This window comes from Eublepharis macularius, chromosome 12 (genome assembly GCF_028583425.1).
Source record: "Eublepharis macularius isolate TG4126 chromosome 12, MPM_Emac_v1.0, whole genome shotgun sequence".
Classification (NCBI taxonomy): Eukaryota; Metazoa; Chordata; class Lepidosauria; order Squamata; family Eublepharidae; genus Eublepharis; species Eublepharis macularius.
The window spans coordinates 64,791,041-64,812,477 of NC_072801.1; the positions used below are offsets into that span (position 1 = coordinate 64,791,041).

At 45.7% G+C, this 21,437-nt stretch overlaps 1 protein-coding gene across 1 annotated transcript in view; it reads left to right on the forward strand.

The window, feature by feature from the left end:
• LOC129339545 (uncharacterized) overlaps window positions 1-21,437 on the forward strand; it is a 44,485-nt gene that overhangs the window by 1,455 nt on the left and 21,593 nt on the right. Inside the window, exons 3-12 of the mRNA XM_054994127.1 lie at window positions 1,559-1,764; window positions 2,691-2,965; window positions 5,322-5,573; window positions 6,255-6,503; window positions 10,460-10,501; window positions 11,993-12,238; window positions 15,170-15,412; window positions 17,214-17,441; window positions 17,658-17,906; window positions 19,536-19,612. Of these exons, the coding sequence (XP_054850102.1) occupies window positions 1,559-1,764; window positions 2,691-2,965; window positions 5,322-5,573; window positions 6,255-6,503; window positions 10,460-10,501; window positions 11,993-12,238; window positions 15,170-15,412; window positions 17,214-17,441; window positions 17,658-17,906; window positions 19,536-19,612 (2,067 nt within the window). The remainder of the gene's footprint in view (window positions 1-1,558; window positions 1,765-2,690; window positions 2,966-5,321; window positions 5,574-6,254; window positions 6,504-10,459; window positions 10,502-11,992; window positions 12,239-15,169; window positions 15,413-17,213; window positions 17,442-17,657; window positions 17,907-19,535; window positions 19,613-21,437) is intronic.

The following is a 21,437-nucleotide window of genomic DNA, read 5'->3' on the forward strand; positions in this document are numbered from 1 at the left end:
GTAAGCCAGCACTAAAAAGAGAAAATCCATAATTGCCCCCCTCCTGTCTCAGGCCCTCACCCTGCCTGCAAACCCTAGATATATCTCAGACCCCTGCCCTGCTTACAGGTTCAGCTACAACTCAGGCTATATTATATATATGCAGGGGGTTAGATAAAGTGATCATTTGCTTGCTCGCTATGACCCTTTTTCTTACCTACAGATTATAAAGAAGTTTATACATAGCTGTTTTCTGTCTCACTGAAACAGGAAAGGTGTGTGGGTTTTTGCAAGATAAGTATAGCTGTGCTTAGCCATGGAAAATAGGAAGTAAGTAGCAGATACTTGTGCTCAGCTATATAAAATAGGAAGTAAAATAACAGACGCACTAAGGGCTATGACCTTTGTGGTTAGACTTGCAGACGTGTGTGCGCGCTAATGTGTGACAAACTATGTATGGTATAAAACAAATATGAGTAGGGGGTTTCACCATCAGAGTAATGGGAGATGTAAACTAAAGCGGAGTTTTAGGCGAAGACCGGAAAGGTGTAACTCCCAAGTACCTCAGCCAATGGGGAAAGAGAGAGGGAAATTGTGGACGAGGATAGGATGCTTGAAATCTGTCAATTATCAGTAATGATTTACAGTCTATAAAAATCCTTGTTCAGGAAGCCTCTGGGTTCCTCTTTGGCATCCACAGGCCTGTGTACTCCTATTGCTTCAATAAAACGGCTTGTTCCTCTCAGAGCCTCGATCTCTCTCTTCTTGTGGTTTGAAGCGGGAAGGGTCTGGCCGTCTGGCCCAGCTGCCTTCGGGCGACAGGCCCATCACATTCTCTCAGAGCGGGACCACAAGTGACGCCTGACACAGGTTGGACACTTGCCAGCTTCCCTCAAGTTTTGATGGGAAATGTAGGCAGCTTGGCGGAATGTTGGACAAGTGACAGTTGAAAAGTCCACTGGACAGCAGTCAGAGAGCCAAGCTGCAAGACCAGGATGCCTACATTTCCCATCAAAACTTGAGGGAAGCTGACATGTGTCCAACCTGTGTCAGGCGTCACTTGTGGTCCCGCTCTCAGTCTGGCTTGCTTTGCAGGGTTGTTCTGTGGATGGAATGGAAAGGTATAAAATGTTATAGCCACCTTGGGTCCCCACTGGGGCTGAAAGGCAGTGTTTAGATAAACCCCACCGCCATCTTTTTAAAGGACATCTTACGTTTCTACTCAGAAAGGATCCCTCAGGGCAAGACTTTTCCTTTTGCATGGGTGCCTATGGACTACACCCTCTTTTTTCATGATGTAACTGTCCACCACTGTTTGGGGGTGTTACCCAGCATGGAGCAGCTTACATAGCTAGCTCCCAGCTTGCTCCCTTGCCCACCCACTCCCATGCAGATGCAGGGATTTACACCCAAGGCTAGGGTTGCCAGGTCCCCCTGTCCCCCCGGTGAGAGGTGTGGAGTCCTGGGATCTACCTGCTGTGTAGCAGATGTACATAAGCAAAGCCTATGTCACTTCCAGGAAGTGATGTCATCGTGCAGGTTGCGGCCGCCCCCAGGAGTGCTCCCCTGCTCCATGCAGGGGTCGATTCGAGCCCGATTTGGGCCAAATTCGTGCCTAATTGGGCCCGAATCAGCCCAGATCAGGATGGAATCTGCTTGGAATGGGCTGCAGCAGCCCATTCCAGGCAGGTTTGGGCTGACTCAGGCCTGGATCGGGCCCATGGACGCATGCCATGCCACCTGGGAGTGTGCCCTCAAGCGACCCATGCCTTCCCTGCTGGCCAGGTAAGGGGGCAGGGGGTGGAGGGTGGGAGCAGGGGATACCCTGCCCCCCAGCGGGGGACTGGCAACCTTACCTGAGGCCCACTGGTGGCCAGCTGTGGCAAGGCACCACTGGCACACCAGCCTGATGAGTTGCTGCCAGGGAACTGTGCCAGAGTAATTTAGGCCTGGTGAGGCAGCACAGAGAGGCCCTATAAAGGCGAACCCAGCCAACGGGGCCTCTGAGGAGTGAGAGTAAGTGCAAGGCAGAGAAGGAGAGAGCAAGGCAAGGACAAGGGAGAAGGCAAGCCAAGTCAGCCCAATGGAGGGAGAGAGGGTGCTGTAAACCTCCCTCCTCTCCCCATTTCTGAGGCCTCCCCAGAGTTGAGTTCAACACCTAGATCAACCTGGAGGACAAGCCCCCCCCCCCGCTCCGACAACCCCAGCATGGAGCCTGACACCCCCCTTTCCTTTTGGCTCATGTTTGAAGCCTTCCTTGTATCCCAGGAGCCTCCCTCTGGCTTTTGTGGCTGCTCCATTGTAGGTAGAGCTACCTGTAGGGGCCCTAGGTTGGAGGACAGCTGCTTGGATCCACCTAATGTATTTTTTTTTATTAAATTGCCATGGAGCAGAGAACATCTCCTCACACTGACTTCTTGACGTGTGACAAGCAAACAAGCCCGAGAGAAGCCTGGAATGCAATGTCTTGCCTCAATATTTATAGTAAGGATCCTTTATGGAGTGTCCTAAAAGTGCAGCCCAAGAGAAATACGATCAACCTCTGCTCGGCTCAAATAATCAGATTTAAACCAGGAAGTGGTTAGCAGCAAAGGGACAAGAGCAGGCTGCAGTCTTTTCATTGGGTGAAAGGCAGTTTCCTTTTCCCGATCAGGAAGCACAAGAGCCACTTGAACACTATTATGCGAAGTTTGTGAACGCTTTATTCGTAGAGCAGAAATAGATGATCAGAGAGAAGTTTATCTGCTGGAAACCCTGGAACAGCTCGATGCAAGGCACCTGAGGGTGTTCCTACACTATCTGAGACAAATCGAGCCAAAGGGTGACAGATTCTATTTTTATACGGTATCAGATGATCCCAAGAAGCTCACTGATCTCCTCCTCGATCATTATGGGGTGGACTATGGGACAGAGGTAACTGTGAAAGTGCTCAAGTCTATGTACCAGGAAGCCCTGGCAAAGAAACTTGCGGATTTTCAGCACAATGGTAAGAAATGAACTGGGAAGAATGGTGGGAAACAGTGTGACAGCTGCTCGTGCTATTTCACCCTTATTTCATATTTTATGACCCAGTGTTATTTCTTTGACAAACCTCTTTAATAAGGACAAGCTCTGAGAGTCTTTCTTGAAACTAACCCTCCAACAGTTATCTGTAAATAAGCGGGAAAGCCTGTTTGAGACTCCCACCTGGCCTGTTTCAATGCTTTCCATTTCTACGTAGTACAATGATTAAAAAATGTGTTCCTAAAACACCCTCTGCGTGCCCCCACCACCATTTTGCTGCCCAGGTCTTCCTGCATTGCTTTGTTTTTTAAAATCATTTTTATCTGTAATGACTTGAAAGTTCTGTATAAATTTTGCAGCACAGTGTATCTTTCCCTGACTCCTCCTCCTCTTTCTCCTTAGCATATTAAGAGGTGTGTGGAATCTCCAGAAATTTCCATGTTTAAAGATGGATTTTTTTTTACGTATGACCTTTATGGACAACCTAAAGCTTTTAAGGCCACCGATTTCCTCATTCCCTCTCTCTCAACTTTCTAGTTGTTCGGCTCCAAGCAGTCTTTGTCCCTTTTGGGTGTGGCCTGGCAGCAGGATAGGAGGTAGTAAGCTGTTGACCTGCTTTTGCCAGACAAATAAGAGTAACCAAGAGCTTGGGTGCTCTGTGCTGGGAACCTGATGACTCCTTTCTTCAGCCTCCTCTTTCCTGCCAGCTATTAGTTTTTCAAAGTGCAACAGTGCAAAAGTGCAATATATATCAAACAAGATTTAAGGTGCATATATATACAAGAAGAGGTAGTCTATCGGGTTGACAATAAATATATTTCTATATACAATAAATATTCTGGTGGTGGGAGAGTGTAGACAGATGGAAGAATGCACACGGAAAATGTCCATATGTCCAAGAGTGGAAAAAGGACGTGTCCAAAGACACCTAGCCGACGGGCTACAGCTTGCTATTTCCAATTCCCGTTTCGGTCTTTCTTCATCCTGGGCTAGACTCTATGGATGTCCACTGGCATCTCCCCTCACTCCACACACCATTGCAATTCCAGGTACACCGATAGTTACTAACTATCGGTAACTATGCACCTTAAATCTTGTTTGATATATATTGCACTTTTGCACTGTTGCACTTTGGATATAATATAAAAATTTATATCAACCTTGCATGATTAATTTTTGTGACCCTGGTTGTTGTGCTTGAGTTGTCTGTATAGCCAGGGGGTTCCCTTTGTTGGTTAGCTATTAGTTTTTAGCAGGATCCCTGAGCAAACTCACAATGTAGTCTCAATGAACGAATGCAATAATGCTTAACTTTCAAAATCTGATGAAATGGGGTATACAATGCTGCCTTCCCTTCCTGTATTTAAGATTTAGTGATGATATTTTCAGGAAAATCAGGGCCCAAAGGGGTAACAGCAAGATGTAGTATACCCCAAGTAACATTTTAAACACATCCTAGTTTAAAAATAACCCACCAGGCCTAGTCATGAAATGGTTATGCTGCTCCAAAGGCCCCTTAAACAATTCTGTTTTGTAGCCTTGCTGGCAGGTCAGGCTAGTAGAAGCCTTCAGTCAAGTGAATAGAATCATAGGACTGGAAGTTAGGGTGGCCAGGTCCTTTAAGTCTCCCAGTGGGAGACTGGGACTCTGGCACTTATGCTTCGCTGTCTTCTGTCTTTCTACTTGTGCATGCGCTTTGTGCATCTGCGTTCCTGGCACAGGTCAAAGGGCTGCCTGGGAGCGTGCATGTGCTCCCCAAAGGGCAAAATCCCCCTTCCCCTGATTTGGCCCCAGACAGGCCCGTTGTGGGGCACGGGAGTGGGGTGAGGGAGACACGCTGTGCCACCTGGGGAGGTACCACACCACCAGGGGCGCCCCGGGGGCACCGCTCCGCTAGCCAGGTAAGTGGGGGTGGGGAAGGAGGTGGGAACAGGGGATCCCCCGCCCCTGGCAGGATGATGGCAAAGCCTTGTTGGAAGGGACCTCTAAGGCCATCTAGTCCAGCCCCCTGCACAATGCAGGAACTTCACAACTACCCCCCCTCTACTGCTTGGGGGGGTAGTTACTTGGCTTGGCATCTAATTGACAGAAAAAGTAGTGCTACTTGACTTGCTATGCCAGGGTCTGCAGCATGCAAAAACCTACTTTGCTATTTCAGGTGCTTATTGTGTAGTTCTCTCCTTTGGCCAAAGTCTTGATGGTGGGTGGATATCTCACAAATTTGCAGTAATTTAGGGCCCTTGGTGCAAAAGCGGGCTGTTTCTCAAAACATGGTTTCCTATTCCTAAATTATGTTCTCTGCAGTTTAGCAAATTCATTCCCAATGTCTTTCTCATTAGCACAACACTTTGTTGAGAGGAACAAGAAAGAGTTAATTCGCCGAGTCTACATGGTACAACAGGTCCTGGAGGTACTGAAGGTGTCAAAGGTGATAGATCCTTATCAATATGGGAGAATCATGGCTGAGGGCACTGACAGGCAGAAAATGAAGGAATTGTATAAACTGGTGTTAAAGTGGAACAACAAAAACAAGGATTGTCTGTACCAGGCACTTAGGGAGACAAATCCGTTCCTCCTCAAAGAAATGGAAGGTAAGCCAGTGGTATCTGGAAGTTCATTTGTTATATTTCTCTAGGGATTGCACCCTGGATCATTCCCAGGGCTTTTTTTCAGCTGGAACGTGGTGGAATGGAGTTCTGGAACCTCTTGAAAATAGTCACATGGCTGGTGGCCCCGCCCCCTGATCTCCAGACAGAGGGGAGTTTAGATTGCCCTTTGTGCCACTGTGGCGAGGCCACTGGCTAGTGGCCAGTCAGTGGCAAGGCCACTGGCCATGTGAGCATTTTCACTGAGGGCAAGTTAAACTTTAAAAAACCCCTCCTTTGTTCTAGCTGACCCAAAGTGATGTCATTGTGGGGACCTGACTGAGTTCCACCACCTCTTTTCCCAGAAAAAAAGCCCTGATCATTCCTAAAGAGTCAGTGTCTTCTCTCTTTGTATATAATGGATGTATTCATTCGTATGGTACCAGACAAGACTTAATGCTAAGGACAGGAGAGGGAACCCAAAATGGTCCGCGAGAGAAACAACAAAACTAGACATTCTAGCTATCCATGAGATGTTTGGCAGTGGTTGCACCGGGCATGTTACCTAGGATCAGGTGGGACTACTCAGCAAGATAAGTTGTAGCCAGCAGATTTCCATTGGGCCATAATCCTGGGTCCATGATATAGAATCAAATCTCAGCAACTTTTCTAATATTTTTCTTCTAGGGGGACATTTTGTGGAACGTTACCAAAAAGAGTTGATTGAAAAAGTCTCTGGGGTGGACATCATATTATTTCGGCTACTTGGTTATAACCTGAAGCCTTATGAATATCACTGCTTTATAACTAAGGAGACAGATGCACTCAAGATGAAGAAACTGTATGAACTGGTGCCATCCTGGAACACAGAAGAGAAGAATCGGCTCTACCGGGAGCTTATTCAAACACATGGGACTCTTATTGCAGCCCTTGAGGGTAAATGAATATCATGGAGAAATATGGAGATTTATGAATGGAGACTTGGGAGGGTTGGGTTTGGGAAGGGTTGTGATCTCAGCAGGGAATAATGGAGCATTTTTTTCCAGGGGAACTGATCTTTCTAACCTGAAGATCAGATTTAATTCTGGGAGATTTCCAGACCACACTTGGAGACTGGCAAGCCTAGTGGAGATACATATGACCATTTGCCCGTGGGAACTTACCAAGTTATGACTACTTGGAAGTCAGCAGATTAGGATGGTAGTTAAGGACTAGTTTGTTGTGCATTTCTTTGGACGTGTGTTAAAATTATTTTTATCACTTTGGTCTTCAATGATGATCAAATTAGCCTGGAGTGAGAGAGAGTCCATCTCATGGTAATTTGGTCCTGTATAGGAGATCACTGCCCATTGGGACCCCATTCTCCTGGTGGGAGTGGGCGATTCCCCGCCTTTACCCTCCACCCCAGCACCACTTAGGTGGCCAGCAGTGGCGGGTGGATTTTGGACCCCAAATGAGCTGAATCAGGCCCATGTGGAGCCTGAATCAGCCCATTGCGAAGCACATGCACACCCCTACACCTGCACGATGAGGCCACTTCCCAGAAGTGATATCATTTGTGCTGGTGTGGGAGAACACATGTGAGGTACAGTAGAACAGGTAAGTGCTGGGTCCCCTCCCTCCCACCAGTAAGGTAAAGGGATCTGGTAACCCTACTGCTAAACAGTAAAGAGGATTTTGACCACATTGTAGATTGATAGTGATACATAATAGCCTGTAACCACTCTCTGAGGTCTTGCATTCTGATTTTTTCTCCTTCCTCTGCATAGGTCAGGATTATTTTTTGTCTACCTTTTGCTACAGTATTAACAGAGAGTTCTTTAATTAATTAATTACCTTCATTTATGTCCTGCCTTTCTCATAGATGGGGACCCAGAGCGATATTTAAAGATAGCTGTACTATTTCTACTCTTCTTATAATGCAAGAGTAGCAGTAGCTTTGCGGTGATGTAATTTTATTTTAAAACTAGAAACAACGCCCATTGTGGTGGGAAAATACAACGGGCTCTAGAAAGGGGAGGGTGGGCAGGCAGATGTTCACTCTTCCTCCATCACTGATCCCAACCAGTGAAGGAGGGGGGATAAGAATTGCCACCTGCTCTACAACTGATCTCAGCAACATGAAGGGGTAGTGGGCTTTGCTATCTGCTGCACATCTGATACAGACTGGGTAAAGGGGGGCAGGCATTGCCACCTGCTCTGCTCCTGATCCCAGCCGGGTAAAGGGAAAATGGGCATTGCCTTCTGCTCTGCACCTGATTACGGCTGGGTGAAGGGGGGAAGGAATTGCTGCCTGCTCCAAGCCCGATCCCAGCTGGGTGGTGGGCATTGCTACCTGTTCCCTGCTGGGTGAAGGGAGGAGCGAGCACTACCTCCTGCTCCTTGCCTGATCCCAACAGGTGAAGGAGGGTGAAGGGCTTTGCTACGTGCTCCGTTCCTGATCCCAGCTGGGTGAAGGGGGTGCAGGCATTGCCATCTTCTCTGTTCCTGATTCCAGCAGGTTGAAGGGGGGTAGAGATTGATGCCTGCTTGGCGCCTGATACCAACAGGGTGAAGATGGGGTGGGCATTGCTGCCTGCTCCATTTCTTGTCCCATCTGGGTGAAGAAGGGAATTGCCTTCTGATCTGTGCCTGATCCCACCAAGGTGAAGGCACAAGGTGGGCACTGCCACCTTCTCCACTTCTGATCCCAGCTGGGTGAAGAGAGTGGGCATTGCCATCTGCTCTCCTGATCACAGCTGGGTAAAAGGGGGTGGGCATTGCCATCTGCTCTGCTCCTGATCCCAGCTGAGTGAAGTGGGTGGGTAATTGCCACCTCCTTTTCTCCCTTATACCCACTGCGTTAAGGCAGGGGGGCAGGCATTGTAACCTGCTCAGCTCCTATTGCCAGTTGTGATAAGGAGGGGGGTGTATTGCCACCTGCTCCGCTCCTAATACCAGCTGAGTTCTGACAGGGGAAGGCATTGCCACCAGCTCTGCTCCTAATAACACCTGGGTTAAGGCAGGGGCAAGCATTACCACCTACTCCGCTCCTGATCCCAGCTGGCTGAAGGGGGGCTGGCATTACCACCTACTCTGCTCCTAATACCAGCTGGGTTAAGGTGGGGGATGGGCATTGCCACCTTCTCCACACCTAATGCCAGCTGGGTTAATGTGAGGGTGGGCATTGCCAAGTGCTCCTCTCGTATTACTGGCTGTGTTAAGGCTGGAGATGGGCATTGCCACCTTCTCCGTTCCTAATACTGGTTGGGTTAAGGCAGAGAGTGGGCATATCTACCTAGTCTGCTCCTGATCCCAACTGGGTGAAAGAATGGAGGGCATTGCTACCTTCTTCACTCCTAATATCAGCTGGCTTAAGTTTGGGGTGGCATTGCCACCTGCTCCACTCCTAATAACAGATGGGTTATGGCAGACAGTAGGCATTACCACCTTCTCTGCTCCTGATCCCAGTTGCCTGAAAGGGGGCAGGTATTGCCTCCTGCTCCACTCGTAATATTAGCTGGGTTAATGCAGGGGGTTGGCATTGACACCTGTTCCGCTTCTAATACCAGCTGAGTTAATGCGGGGAATGGGCATTGCCACCTGCTCCATTCTATACCAGGCTGAAGTAGGGGCAGTCATTGCCACTCGCTCTGCTCCTAATATCAGCTGGGTTAAGGTGGGGGTGGGCATTGCTACCTGCTCCATACCTAATACCGGCTGGGTTAAGGCACTGGGAGGGCATTGCTACCTGCTCCACTTCTGTTCCCTGCCTGGGCTTCCCACCAAGGCATGTTTTCTGGAGCAATATGGTGAGTTACCTGGGCTTTCCTTTGCAGCAGTGCCCTCTGGTGGTGCACCAAGATATAAAGTCAGTTGTCTGAAACACGCTTACTCAGTTATATATATAGAAGATAAAGAGAAGTGTGTGACTCAACACTGGAGCAGGATGTAGAGCCTGCAAACAGGTTTTTGCCACTTCAGATCCTCCTGCTTGTGGAAACGTCCCACAATCAGCCACAGCTCGCTCCTGTCTTTTCTCAGTAGCCATTCTATTGTAGTTAGGGTTGCCAACAGGGCTGGAGAAAAATGTTCTGATCTTTTTAATAGCATCTTAATGTGTGGAAATAGACAGTTGAATCTTTTCGTGGCATGGAGTTAAATAACATCACCAGATAATTACTGCAGATCTGATATCTAAGGTACAGGACATTTCTCCCCAGGCTTGTTGGAAACTCTTAAGGATCATGAACTGTCCTCGAGGAGGCATGTAAGACTTCCACATTGACTATTTTCCATTTAAAAGTGAGGCTTTTTTAAAGCGAGACTTTCAGTAATTAATTGATGGAAAGGACTCGTTTTGAACAAAAGGCATACTGTTTTTCCATTTTAATGCTTTACTATTTGGTATTTCAAGGTTAAGGTGGGTTATGCTGTCTTGAATCACCATGGCTTGGGGAAAAGGCACAACAGAAACATTTTAATAAATAAATAGCTGTAAAAATGAAGACACACAAAATGACACTGCATTTCTAAAAGGAGAAGGAACTACCCTGGCTGGTTTTCAGTCTCTTTTTTGAACTCTGTCTCAAAATATTTTTAAATTTAATTTAGGGGGGAAATCAGATAAGAAGGGAGCGTTCCTAAGCAGGTCTGCTGAGAAATACTCCTTATGTTCTGATTTTGTGCAGGGGTTGGGAGGCAATAGAACTGAACATAACGTTTCTGAACCCGATTACAAGCCTCACTGCAGCTGGTTCGACGGGCTTTTATTGTCTGAATGTGGAAAATCCAAAGCAATATCCTACGCTCAAAGGGAGTGTTCTATACCAGTACCCAACATTTCTGAATACAGTTTGCATTACACAATGAGAGACGCCGCCCTTCATTCTCCTCTCTGCCTCCTCCTGCAGGTGGAAGTGAAGCTGAAGACATTATGGCATCTCTCAGAAATGGTAAGTAGTACAGAAATTGCACCTTGAGTGGCACTGTGCATTTTTAAATTGTGACAGCTGTTAGTCCACAAAATGGCACAGTTTCTAATGCCTTCTGGTGTTCAAAGTTTACCATACACATGATGGTTCTACTGCACAAAAAGTGCTTCAGTAGAGGAAACGGTATATGCATATGTAAATAGTCATATGAGATGGGTATAGTTGTGCATGTTTTATATGATACATATGTGGGTATGTTCATCACATCATGAAAATAATCTGGAGAGCCGGGTTTGATTCCCCTTTCATCCGCTTGATGCCAGCTAGTTGACCTTGGGTCAGTCACAGCTCTTCCAGAGCTCTCTCAGCTCCACCCACCTCACAGGGTGATTGTTGTGGGGATAATAACAACATACTTTGTAAACCACTCTGAGGGGGCGTTAAGTTGTCCCAAAGGGCAGTATATAAATAGAATGTTATTATTATAAAAGCTACCTATAGATGTTAAGTTAATTCCTCCACAGAAGTGATTTCCAAGCAGAGATGGCTTTACCTTGAGGAAAGATTACATATTTTGGGTGCCATTAAAGGTAGCAGAGTAAGAGAGATGGGATGTATGAATATGCTCTTTTATTTTTTTAATTTTATTAATAGCTTTTCATTCCGCCTCCCCATTTTTTGCTGTTCATTTATTTCTTTTATGCTATTAGTATGCCAAAATGTTAAACTGCTTAAATTTATTGTGAGGAAACAGAAGATGGCACACAAAAAATCTGCCTTGAGCTGAGAGGAAAGGCGGAATATAAATATTTTAATAAATAAAATTTAATAAAAATTAAAATCTCTTGAAATTGGTTTTCACAGAGAAGAATAAGATTGAAACAGGGATAATAAATGTGAAATCATCCCTCAAGAGAAACAGTTTTGCTCTCTAGGGCAAAATTCCACCAGGAAATAGGGTTGCGCAGTGGAAAAATTGTCATTTTAATTTCCTGTTGTAATATAAGAAAGGCGAGATATGTCTGTTTTAAGAATTTTTGAGAAATGTTATTGTTGCATCATGAAGCCTCGTTGAGTTCCATTTCCACTTTCATTATGAGCAGGGTAGATGTGCACCTGTTGTTTTCTGTGTCCATAAAATTGCAGATTTTCCTGAGCGGACTTTTCCCACCAAATGTTATCAAAATATCAAGGAACTTAGTCTGCCCTCTCTTCTAAAGAACCCTCAAGTTTCAACTCAATTGGACAATGGGGTATAATTTTACAGGCAACCAGTATTATTGGGATCAGTATTATTAACTGTATATTTTAGATTTGTTGCTTTACTTTGTTACTGTGCCACCCAAATTGAAGACTTTTAGTTACATGGATCCATGTAATGAAAAAGTTCACTTTGCTTGGATTGCGTCCTTAGTTAGTCAAACGGCACATGGGATATGGTGGCCTTTGTACAGGACATTAAGAGTGATCTGAGTGTGAACTGATGGCTGCTTTTATACCATCTGTTCTTAGAGGAACACTTCATTGAGAAGCACCAGGAAGAGCTGATTCGCCGTATCATTGGGGTGGAGGTTGTTTTACACTCTGCACTGTGTGATAGTCTAATAACAAGAGAACAAATGAAGGAAATCAAAGGCAGCCCTCAACAGCAAATGCAGAAACTGTATGAATTGGTACCAAGTTGGAATACAGAGGACAAGGAAAAATTGCAATACATTCTAATGGAAACAAACCAATGGCTTATTGCCCAGCTTGCAGGTAAATATACTGAAGTTGGCCATGAATGGGCTATTACTGTCCTTGTTGGTTACATGATCCTTATCCCATCCAAAAGAGATAACGAATGCCAACTTTATCCTGGTGTCAGTTCCTCATCTCTCAATGTGGGATCAGGGCCTTAGACAAGGTGTGTTTCTTGGAGTCTCATGGTGTCCGCTGCCATGTACAGCACATGTATGTATCACTGGTTCTTATTTATAGTATAATCGCCATGCTTATCTACCCCCATTCTGAGATCCTGCAAAACACATTGGCATTCTTCCTTGGCCTGTGAAATCCCCATCCTTGTGCCTAACTAATGATAAATCAGGACAATCCGGCTGGATTCATAAGTTGGAAGGGGCCATACAGACCATCTAGTCCAACCCCCTGCCCAGTGCAGGATCAGCCTAAAGCATCTCTGACAAGTGTTCATCCAACCTCTTCTTGAAAACTGCCAGTGAAGGGGAGCTCACCACCTCCCTAGGCAGCTGATTCCACTTTTGAACTACTCTGACCATGAAAACGTTTTTCCTAATATCCAGCCGGTACCTTTGTGCATGTAGTTTTAGCACATTGCTTCGCGTCCTACCCTCTGCTGCCAACTGGAACAGCTCTTTGCCCTCCTCCAAATGACAGCCTTTCAAATATTTAAAGAGAGCAATCATGTCCCCACTCAACCTCCTCTTCTCCAAACTAAACATTCCCAAGGCCCTCAGCCTTTCCTCGTAGGGCTCAGTCTCCAGACCCCTGATCATTCTCGTCGCTCTCCTCTGCACCCTCTCGATTTTGTCCACATCCTTTTTGAAGTGAGGCCTCCAGAACTGCACACAATACTCCAGGTGTGGCCTGACCAAGGCAGTATAGAGAGGGGCTATGACCTCCTGCGATTTCAACGCTATGGCCCCTTTGATACAACCCAGGATTGAATTAGCCTTTTTTGCCACCGCATCACACTGACTGCTCATATTCAGTTTACAGTCCACTCTTACCCCAAGATCCCTTTCACATATACTACTGCCCAGAAGTGTATCCCCCATCCAGTATTTGTGCTTCCCATTTTTGTGGCCCAGATGTAATACTGTGCACTTGTCTTTGTTGAATTGCATCCTATTCACAGCTGCCCACTTCTCCAGAGTATTCAGGTCTTGTTGAATTTTAATTCTATCTTCTTGGGTGTTTGCTACCGCTCCCAATTTGGTAGCATCAGCAAATTTAATGAGCAGCCCTTCCACTCCTTCATCCAGATCATTGATAAAAATATTGAAAAGTACCAGGCCCAAAACCGAGCCCTGCAGCACCCCACTGGACACCTCCCTCCAATCTGATGAAATGCCGTTGACCACCACTCTTTGAGTGCGGTCCTCCAACCAGTTCCCTATCCACCGAACTGTCCTATAGTCTACTCCACAGTCTTCCAGTTTGCCCATCAGAATGTCATGGGGGACCTTATCAAAAGCTTTACTGAAATCCAGATAAATCACATCAACAGAGTTCCCCCGATCCAGTAAGCTGGTCACTCGATCAAAGAAGGAAACCAGGTTGGTCTGGCAAGATCTGTTAGGAACAAAACCATGTTGACTTCCCCGGATCACTGAGCGGGGAATCACTGAGCGGGGAGCGATTCTTGAGTCTCTGCATTCATTCACATCATCTTCAGCTTTATTAAGATACTTCCTATTGTCATACTAGAATTCAGAAAAAACAAAATACTTGGGACAGATTACTTAGGGATGGAGCTCTCCACTACTCCTGCTGCTGCAGTGGCAGGGCAGCTCTCCACAAAGCTTTTGGTTAAGGTTTTTGGCTGCCCTTCACAAGGAAGCAGGGCCACCATGCCTTTCAAGCAGTCTTGATTGCCAGAAAGAGTTCCAATCTGAGGGCCAAAATATACAATATGAAACCAACAAGTCAGGACACTGGTTCCCAGCCTCACTCACGGTTGTGCATTCAAGCAAGGACTCACCTTTAAAAATCCCTCCATTTCTTAATTTGTTTGCAAACAAGTGTGTAGGAGGGAGGGGTTTTGGATTTCCCTCCCCACTGCCTTTTGGCCACTGGAAACAGTGCTGGGGAGGGACTATTTGCCCATTCCTGTAGCTTCACAACCCATGGGATGAACACGTGGTGCCAAAAGACGGGCAGAACAAAGACTCCGATGCTGTTTTCAGAGGCAAAAATGACCAGGGAGGGAAGCCTGAAGCCCCTCCCTCCTGCACATCCCATTTGCAGCTGAATGAAGAAACAGGGAGCTTTTTAAAGGTGGGACGCTGCTGGAACATACAATCGTGAGTCAGAAATCTGTACTGTGACTCATGGATTTAATATCATGTGTTTTCGCTCAGACTATAATTGCTGTTGACGCAATGGTTCTTGATTTTCACCAAGCCATTTCGTTCCCATGGATTTTAATAACGGGAAGCCTTCAAATTCGTCATATTCTATCTTTTATACAAAATGCTTGAACCTAGATTAGAATGTCCTACTTCACAAAACACTCACATAAAGTTTGATAGAGAACATTCCGTGAAAGTCTTAAGCAGATCTCCTGCCCCATTCACAGAGGACAGCTGGAATAGCACAACAGTTTTAAAAGCAGGAAATTCTCAGAGAGAGAAAGAGGTGTACAGTGTAATGTTACATTTGTCTAAGTCCATTGACTTTATTGGGTTTAAGACAGCAATGTTAGCCATCTTTCCCTTTACTGTGGAGGTTCCATCCTTGTTCTAGACTCTTGATGAACCGTACAGGGAAGAAATCAGACTTAAGACTTGAGAACATCTGCATTCATTCAGTTATGATTATCAGCTGGCCTTCCTCAGGCAAACCACTGTTTATGTACCTCATTTTAATTAATGCCTGTGATGAGTCCCACATCCTGTGAGGATACAGAATCACATGGACATGCTGTTTGACTGTATCTTTTCCCAGGGGGCCATTTTGTGGACAGACATCAGGAGGAGCTGATCGAACGAGTGACGGAGGTCCCCCTGAACCAGCTTCGTGGGTTTGCACTGGATGAGGAGCAATATGAGACTCTCCTTCACTGCGCCACAGCCAAGATGCAGATGTTAGCCCTGTTCCAGATGGAGCAGAAGTGGAACAGGCAGCAGAAGGATCGACTGTACCGAGCGCTGGCAGAAACCAATCCAGATGTTATTAAAATTCTCGAGGGTAAATCCAGAAGCAGCTTTCTATACTGTGTCTTCATGAAGCTTGAATGTTTATTGTGAAGGAGAAAACACCATGTTTTGAATGAATTATCAGATTGGATCCATGGATGGACTGCCATTTAACTTTAGGCCACTACTCTAGAGGGTCACCAGTGGCCCTGAGCAAACAGAACCCAGTCCCAGCAACTCCACCAGTGCCTCAGTGCCTCTGGGACCACTTTATTGGCTCAGACTGTTCCCTGGCAATGGCAGTTGGTGTCAGCTCATGTATTATCTCCTCCCACATGGCTGCCAGTTTACAGGAAGAAGCAGCGAGTGATCAAATACCCACTGCTAGATCTGCTTTCAGCAGAGCATCCCTGCATCACTAGCTTGTAGCACGGGAAGGATATTTCAACTTGCCTTCCTCCAGGGCAAATTTCACTTTCCACTCCTTTCTTATTGGGGTGGGGTAGGGGGTAGAAGTGAGGATGATCCACGATTCCTGTGGGTGTCATTCTCCATTGCTGGATTACAGCCATACAGAATAAAGTTTGGTCAGTACTAGGGAAAAGAGAGAGAGTTTTGCTGCTTCTGAAGATTATTTCATTATGAGATACCTTAATTTGCTTTATTGTTTAGGAAATATGCAGCATTTTTGTAACTTTTATTCGTAGCCTAGCAGAATTAAAAACAGCAGATTCCAGGACCTGTTCTGTTCCCCCCTTCCACCCACCCCCCCACCCCGGGCCCCAGTTCTGCCTGATTGTGGTTTCCTCCTCTCTGGTGCTGCTGCACTGATAGTCGTATGCAGCAAAGAACAACATGGCATTCCCTTCGTCTCTTAAGGTTGCTTTTATCATTTTAATACACTAGAGGAGATCCTATCATGTGTCTCCTGGAGTTAAAGGTAATTTGGCACTAGGAAATTTGGCAGTAGTATGTATTTATTTAAAACATTTGTATCTCACCTTTTCACCCAGTTAGGGCCTTCAAGGTGGTGGAAAATTAAAAAGACATTAAAATCAACTTTAAAACTGTATATGTATATAAAGCCAGAGATTAGACACAGAAAAGCATAAAACTGGAAGGGCTCCCCAAGGAGATTCACAGCAATTAAAAACAGACAGAAAGGTCAGGTAGATTTGAATGGGACCAGGTGATCCCTAAAGTATGCTGGTCCCAGGATGAATAGGGTTTTAAAGTCAATACCAGCAGCATCTTTAATTGGGCCTGGAAGCACATTGAAAGCCAGTGAAGACAGAACATGACTGGCATGATACGGTCCCCACAACCCACCCCAGACAGCACCCTCGCTGCAACGTTGAAGGGCAGCAGCAGCACGTAGAGAGCATTGCACTAATCCAGGGCTTTTTTTCTGGGAAAAGAGGTGGTGGAACTCAGTGGGTTGCCCTCGGCGAAAATGGTCACATGGCTGGTGGCCCCACCCCCTGATCTCCAGACAGAGGGGAGTTTAGATTGCCCTCTGTCTGGAGATCAGGGGGCAGGGCCACCAGCCATGTGACCATTTTCAAGAGGTTCCAGAACTCCGTTCGCCCGTGTTCCTGCTGAAAAGAAGCCCTGCACTAATCTAATAGGGATGATACCAGGTCATATATCAGAGTAGCAAAATCTTTCTTATATGGAAAAGGCTGCAGCCGGCTTACTAGCCAAAGCTGTTGAAAAGGACCCTGGCCAGTGCTGCTATCTGCTTATCCAACCGGAGCCTCCCTGCCCCCTCGACCCCGTACAACAGTAGCCCCAGGCTGCAAATCTGTTCCTTTAGATTGCAGTGATTGAGACTGTAATTTGTTTCATATCAGAGGAACATTTTATTGAAAAGCACCGGGAGGAATTGATTCATCGAGCCTCCAGAGTTGATGCTATCTTACGTCGGCTCCAGGATCAACAGTCCCTGATGAAAGAGGGCTCAGACCAGCAGAAAATGGAGCAGTTGTACACACAAGTGCCAAAGTGGAACAGGAAGCAGAAAGATTATCTGTACATGGTGCTGAAGACGACCAATGGACCCCTTGTTGCAGAAATGGAAGGTAAAATTACTACTTCTTAACTTAGAACTTTGAATTTGAAACTACTCCAGGGGCTTGGGCTGGAATAGATCTTGGGGCCTCAAATAGGATTTCACTTGACCTGAAAGTGTTCTCAGACTTACGCTGCTTCTGCATCATTAGGGAACATCCATTGTTCCTGTGAAAACATAAACCTGCCCAGCTGGACTTACGTGTCTAACATCTCTCTTTTCTCAGAGGGGCACTTTGTTGAGAGGCACAAGAAAGAGTTGATTGAAAATGTCACTAAGGTACAAAGAGTGGCACAATTACTGCTACGTTATATAAACTGTCGTCAATTGTATGTCAACATTGTGAAGAAGGATACAGACAAGGAACGAATGGAGATACTCTGCAACGTGGTGCCAAGCTGGAATGGGGTCTGGAAGAACCGTCTGTACCAAGAACTAAGGGCAACAAATGAACCCCTGATTAAGGAGCTTGAGGGTAAGTCAGTGGGCTGCAATTCATTGCCAATGTTCCAAGTTCTTTGTTAATATATATTAAATAACCACATGAAATCGGAATTTAGAATACCATGCAAGTTGCTCAGTAGCAAAAATCAAATCTCATGGTGAAGAGGAATGCAGAACGCTTCAATAATGATGTCATACAGAAAAAAATCAGTTTGATTCATCAATTAATGTGGAAGAGTCCAAATGACATGCGACACTAAATATGTGTCCACCAGAGATGGGCTGCTAGGGTGGTGATGTGATGCTGGGATGTGAATGGGTTGGAATTAAAAAAACAACTGCTGCTGCTATGGCCTTTGCCATGCGGTTACTAAGGGTCACTCTAAATGTTACTTGCTTCACGAGTTCCCTATGGAGTCAACCTGGGCTCCACACAGACACACAGCAGCTCTGGGGAACGGCTTCCATTAAAGAGAGAGAGAGAGAGAGAGAGACCAAATGGGCTCAGAAAGCTGCTGCCAGGGGAGGGAGGCCTCCTGCCTTCGTCCAAGCTTCCCCCCCCCCCCGTGCAAAAACAGTGAAGGGGGAGAGTTTTTCCATTTCTGCTGCTGCACGTGGAGGTATTGTGTGCAAGTGTGGCAGCAGAAACAGACCCCACCCCTGGCAGTGTATTTTACAGGGGGAAATGCTTCGGAGAAAGGCAAGAGCATTCCCTCCCCTGGAGGCAGCTTTCCAAGCCCATTTGGGCTCTCCTTTTTTATGTAAGCCGTTCCCCAGAGCTGCTGAGTGTCTGTACAGAGCCCAGGTTGGCTCCGTAGCAAACTCATGATGGAAGTAACATTTAGAGTGACCCTAACACTTTAATTTGAGCCTAAGAAATACCATGAAGTAATAGTAGTGATGGTTTCTTCTGATAACATGATGTTTCTTTTGTAACTTTAATATGGGGGCTCCAACTAATATGGGCAGCCGAAGCTTGCTGCTTCAGGTTTTGGGCATTTCCAAATGTTTTCGGAATATTTTTGGGGTGTACACCCCTATTCATTAGATTGGATTGGACTGGATTGGATTAGGAATTTCAGACTCTGAAATTTTGAGAAAGAATTTTGAAAAAAAAATGTCTACGCTGGCAGAGGGAATCTGTTAGAATTCAGATTTGTGAGATGGGTTTCGGATGTTTAGAGCCCCCCTCCTTTTTGCATATTTTAAAATATGATTCCAAAGAAATGAAATGTTTGGGAAAGGGAATGGAAGATTTCACTTTTGGTAGAGGATACAGAAAAAACCCTTTCTCATAATAGTGTAATTTCCCAAGTTTACTACCATTTATCTCATCATGATGCATTGTGCTGGGTTCCGGGAAGCGGTGGCACTTCCAGGAGTGATGTCACTTCCAGGAGTGATGTGATCATACATTTCCGGGAGCAAGCACACGCACATGTGATAATAGAGAGTTCCACCACCTCTTTTCCCAGAACAAAAGCCATGGTGGGATGACCGGCATAGACATGATTTGGATAATTCTTGTGATGTTGCACCATGGGACAATTGATCAAAGAATTGGATTTCAGGGTTCCCAAGAAGTAAAGCATGCTCTGCTTGGTAAAGGGGAAATGGTGGCCCTTTCTGCTAAGATCTAATCTTTCTTCTTTTGATGTAGGTAGAAGAAGCAGTAAAGAGGGCTTGGTTCCTGACCCACTTGCAGAGGAGAAATGCTACTTGTGCCCAAAGGAGAAGGTAAAGGTATTGCTCTTTGATGAGGGTAGGCTTTTCTGGATACTGAGTAGTTATTCTATATAAGAAACATTGCCTGGTTAAAGAAACCAAATAACCATCAGAACCAAGGTGTGTTGAAGTATATACCATCCCAATAGGGGAGATGTCCAAAGTTATCAGTAGCCACCCTGTCCCCAAGAAAGTGCCTCTGCCATCCTGGCTTCACTTGCTACTTTCTCCCTCCCCCAGGTGCACAGATGGAAAATTAAGGCTCAAAATAAATCATGATTTAGCATGTCACTGGAATTGCAAACTGTGGTTTCTTTCTTGCCAACAAACTAGGATTCTAAATCACATTAGTGGTTTGTTCATCATACACGAATGCAGCCAGAACCTGTAAGCCAAGACTCTTGTAGGAATTTAGCTTCAGCTGTAAGAGCAATGGGTTTTAATCTTCTAACAACCATTGGAAAATGTGTATATCTTGCATTTAGGGTAGATTGATGTCCCAAGAAAAATTTCCATGTATGTAGGAATAAAAAATGTCCCACGAAGGCTGTCTCTCTCCACAGCATGTTCCCTGCATCACTTTTATTAATAAACTCATGGGAGGGTGGAATACTCCAATGGCAAAAAGGATTTTTATTTCTTACCACAGTTGCTTTTTTGTTTACAGAAAGTAATCTGTAAGTGGCTGTACTTTAGAGACATTGAGCCAAGCCACATGTGACAAATTACACTTGCCAGGCAAGTGTCATTTGTCACTTGTGGCTTGGCTCATTGTCACCTGTATGGTAGTAAACAATGTCCTAAGATTAAAAAGTTCTAAAGCTGCGTTTCCTCTGTATTCTACCCAAAGAAGCAAACTGATCTAGCTAGTTCACACCAAGGGTAATTTGAAAGGTTTTAATCTTCTCTGCTTAGTTAATGGCCATGTCTTTCTCCAGTGCAAAGATACTTCCTTAATGCAGGAGGCTCTTCCTCTGATGTTAGAGAAAGATTCCTTGTGTTGGTGGAAAGCACCACAATAACTGAGCAGAGTGGTTGTATGCAACTCACCGTGTCCCCTGTGCTCTTCAACATCTACATGAAACTTCTGGGTGAGATTATTGGGAGATTTGTATTGTTTTGTCACCACTATGTGGATGACATGCAGTTCTATTTCGAGCTGCTGGCTGATTCCAGTGAAGCTGTAGAAACTCTGAACCAGTTCTTGGAGGCAGTTACCGAGTGGATGTGGGCTAATAAACTGAAGTCTAATCCTGACAAGATGGAAATGCTATTGGAGGCCGGAAGATCTGAACCAGGATTTAAGGTGTCACCTGTTCTGTTTGGGATTGCACTCCCCTTGAAGGAACTGGTCTGTAGTTTGGAAGTGCTCTTGGATCCAGACCTGTTGCTTCCTAAGTAGAGTGGAGCTTTGGCCAGAGGTACCTTTTACCAGTTTCAGCTGGTTAGCCAACTGTGGCCTTTTATGGGTGGAAAAGATCTGCCCACTGAGGTACATGCACTCTTTGTGGGGCTGCCCTTGAGAAGTGTCTGGAAACTTCAGTTGGTGCAGAATGCTGCAGCCAGGATGTTAACTGGAGTGGGTCATATGGACCATATCACCCCCGTCATGGCCCATCCGTGCTGGCTCCCAGTCTGTTTCTAGGGACAATTCAAGGAGCTGGTATTGACCTTTAAAGCCTTACATGGCTTGGGAACACCTAATCCCGTATGAACCTACTCAACCATGGCAGTCATCTTCTAAGGCCTTGCTTTGGGTGCCCCCACCTTCTGAGAAGGCCCCCTTAACCATGACACCAAAACTGTCAAACTCCCTCCCAGGGAGACTCTGCTGTCC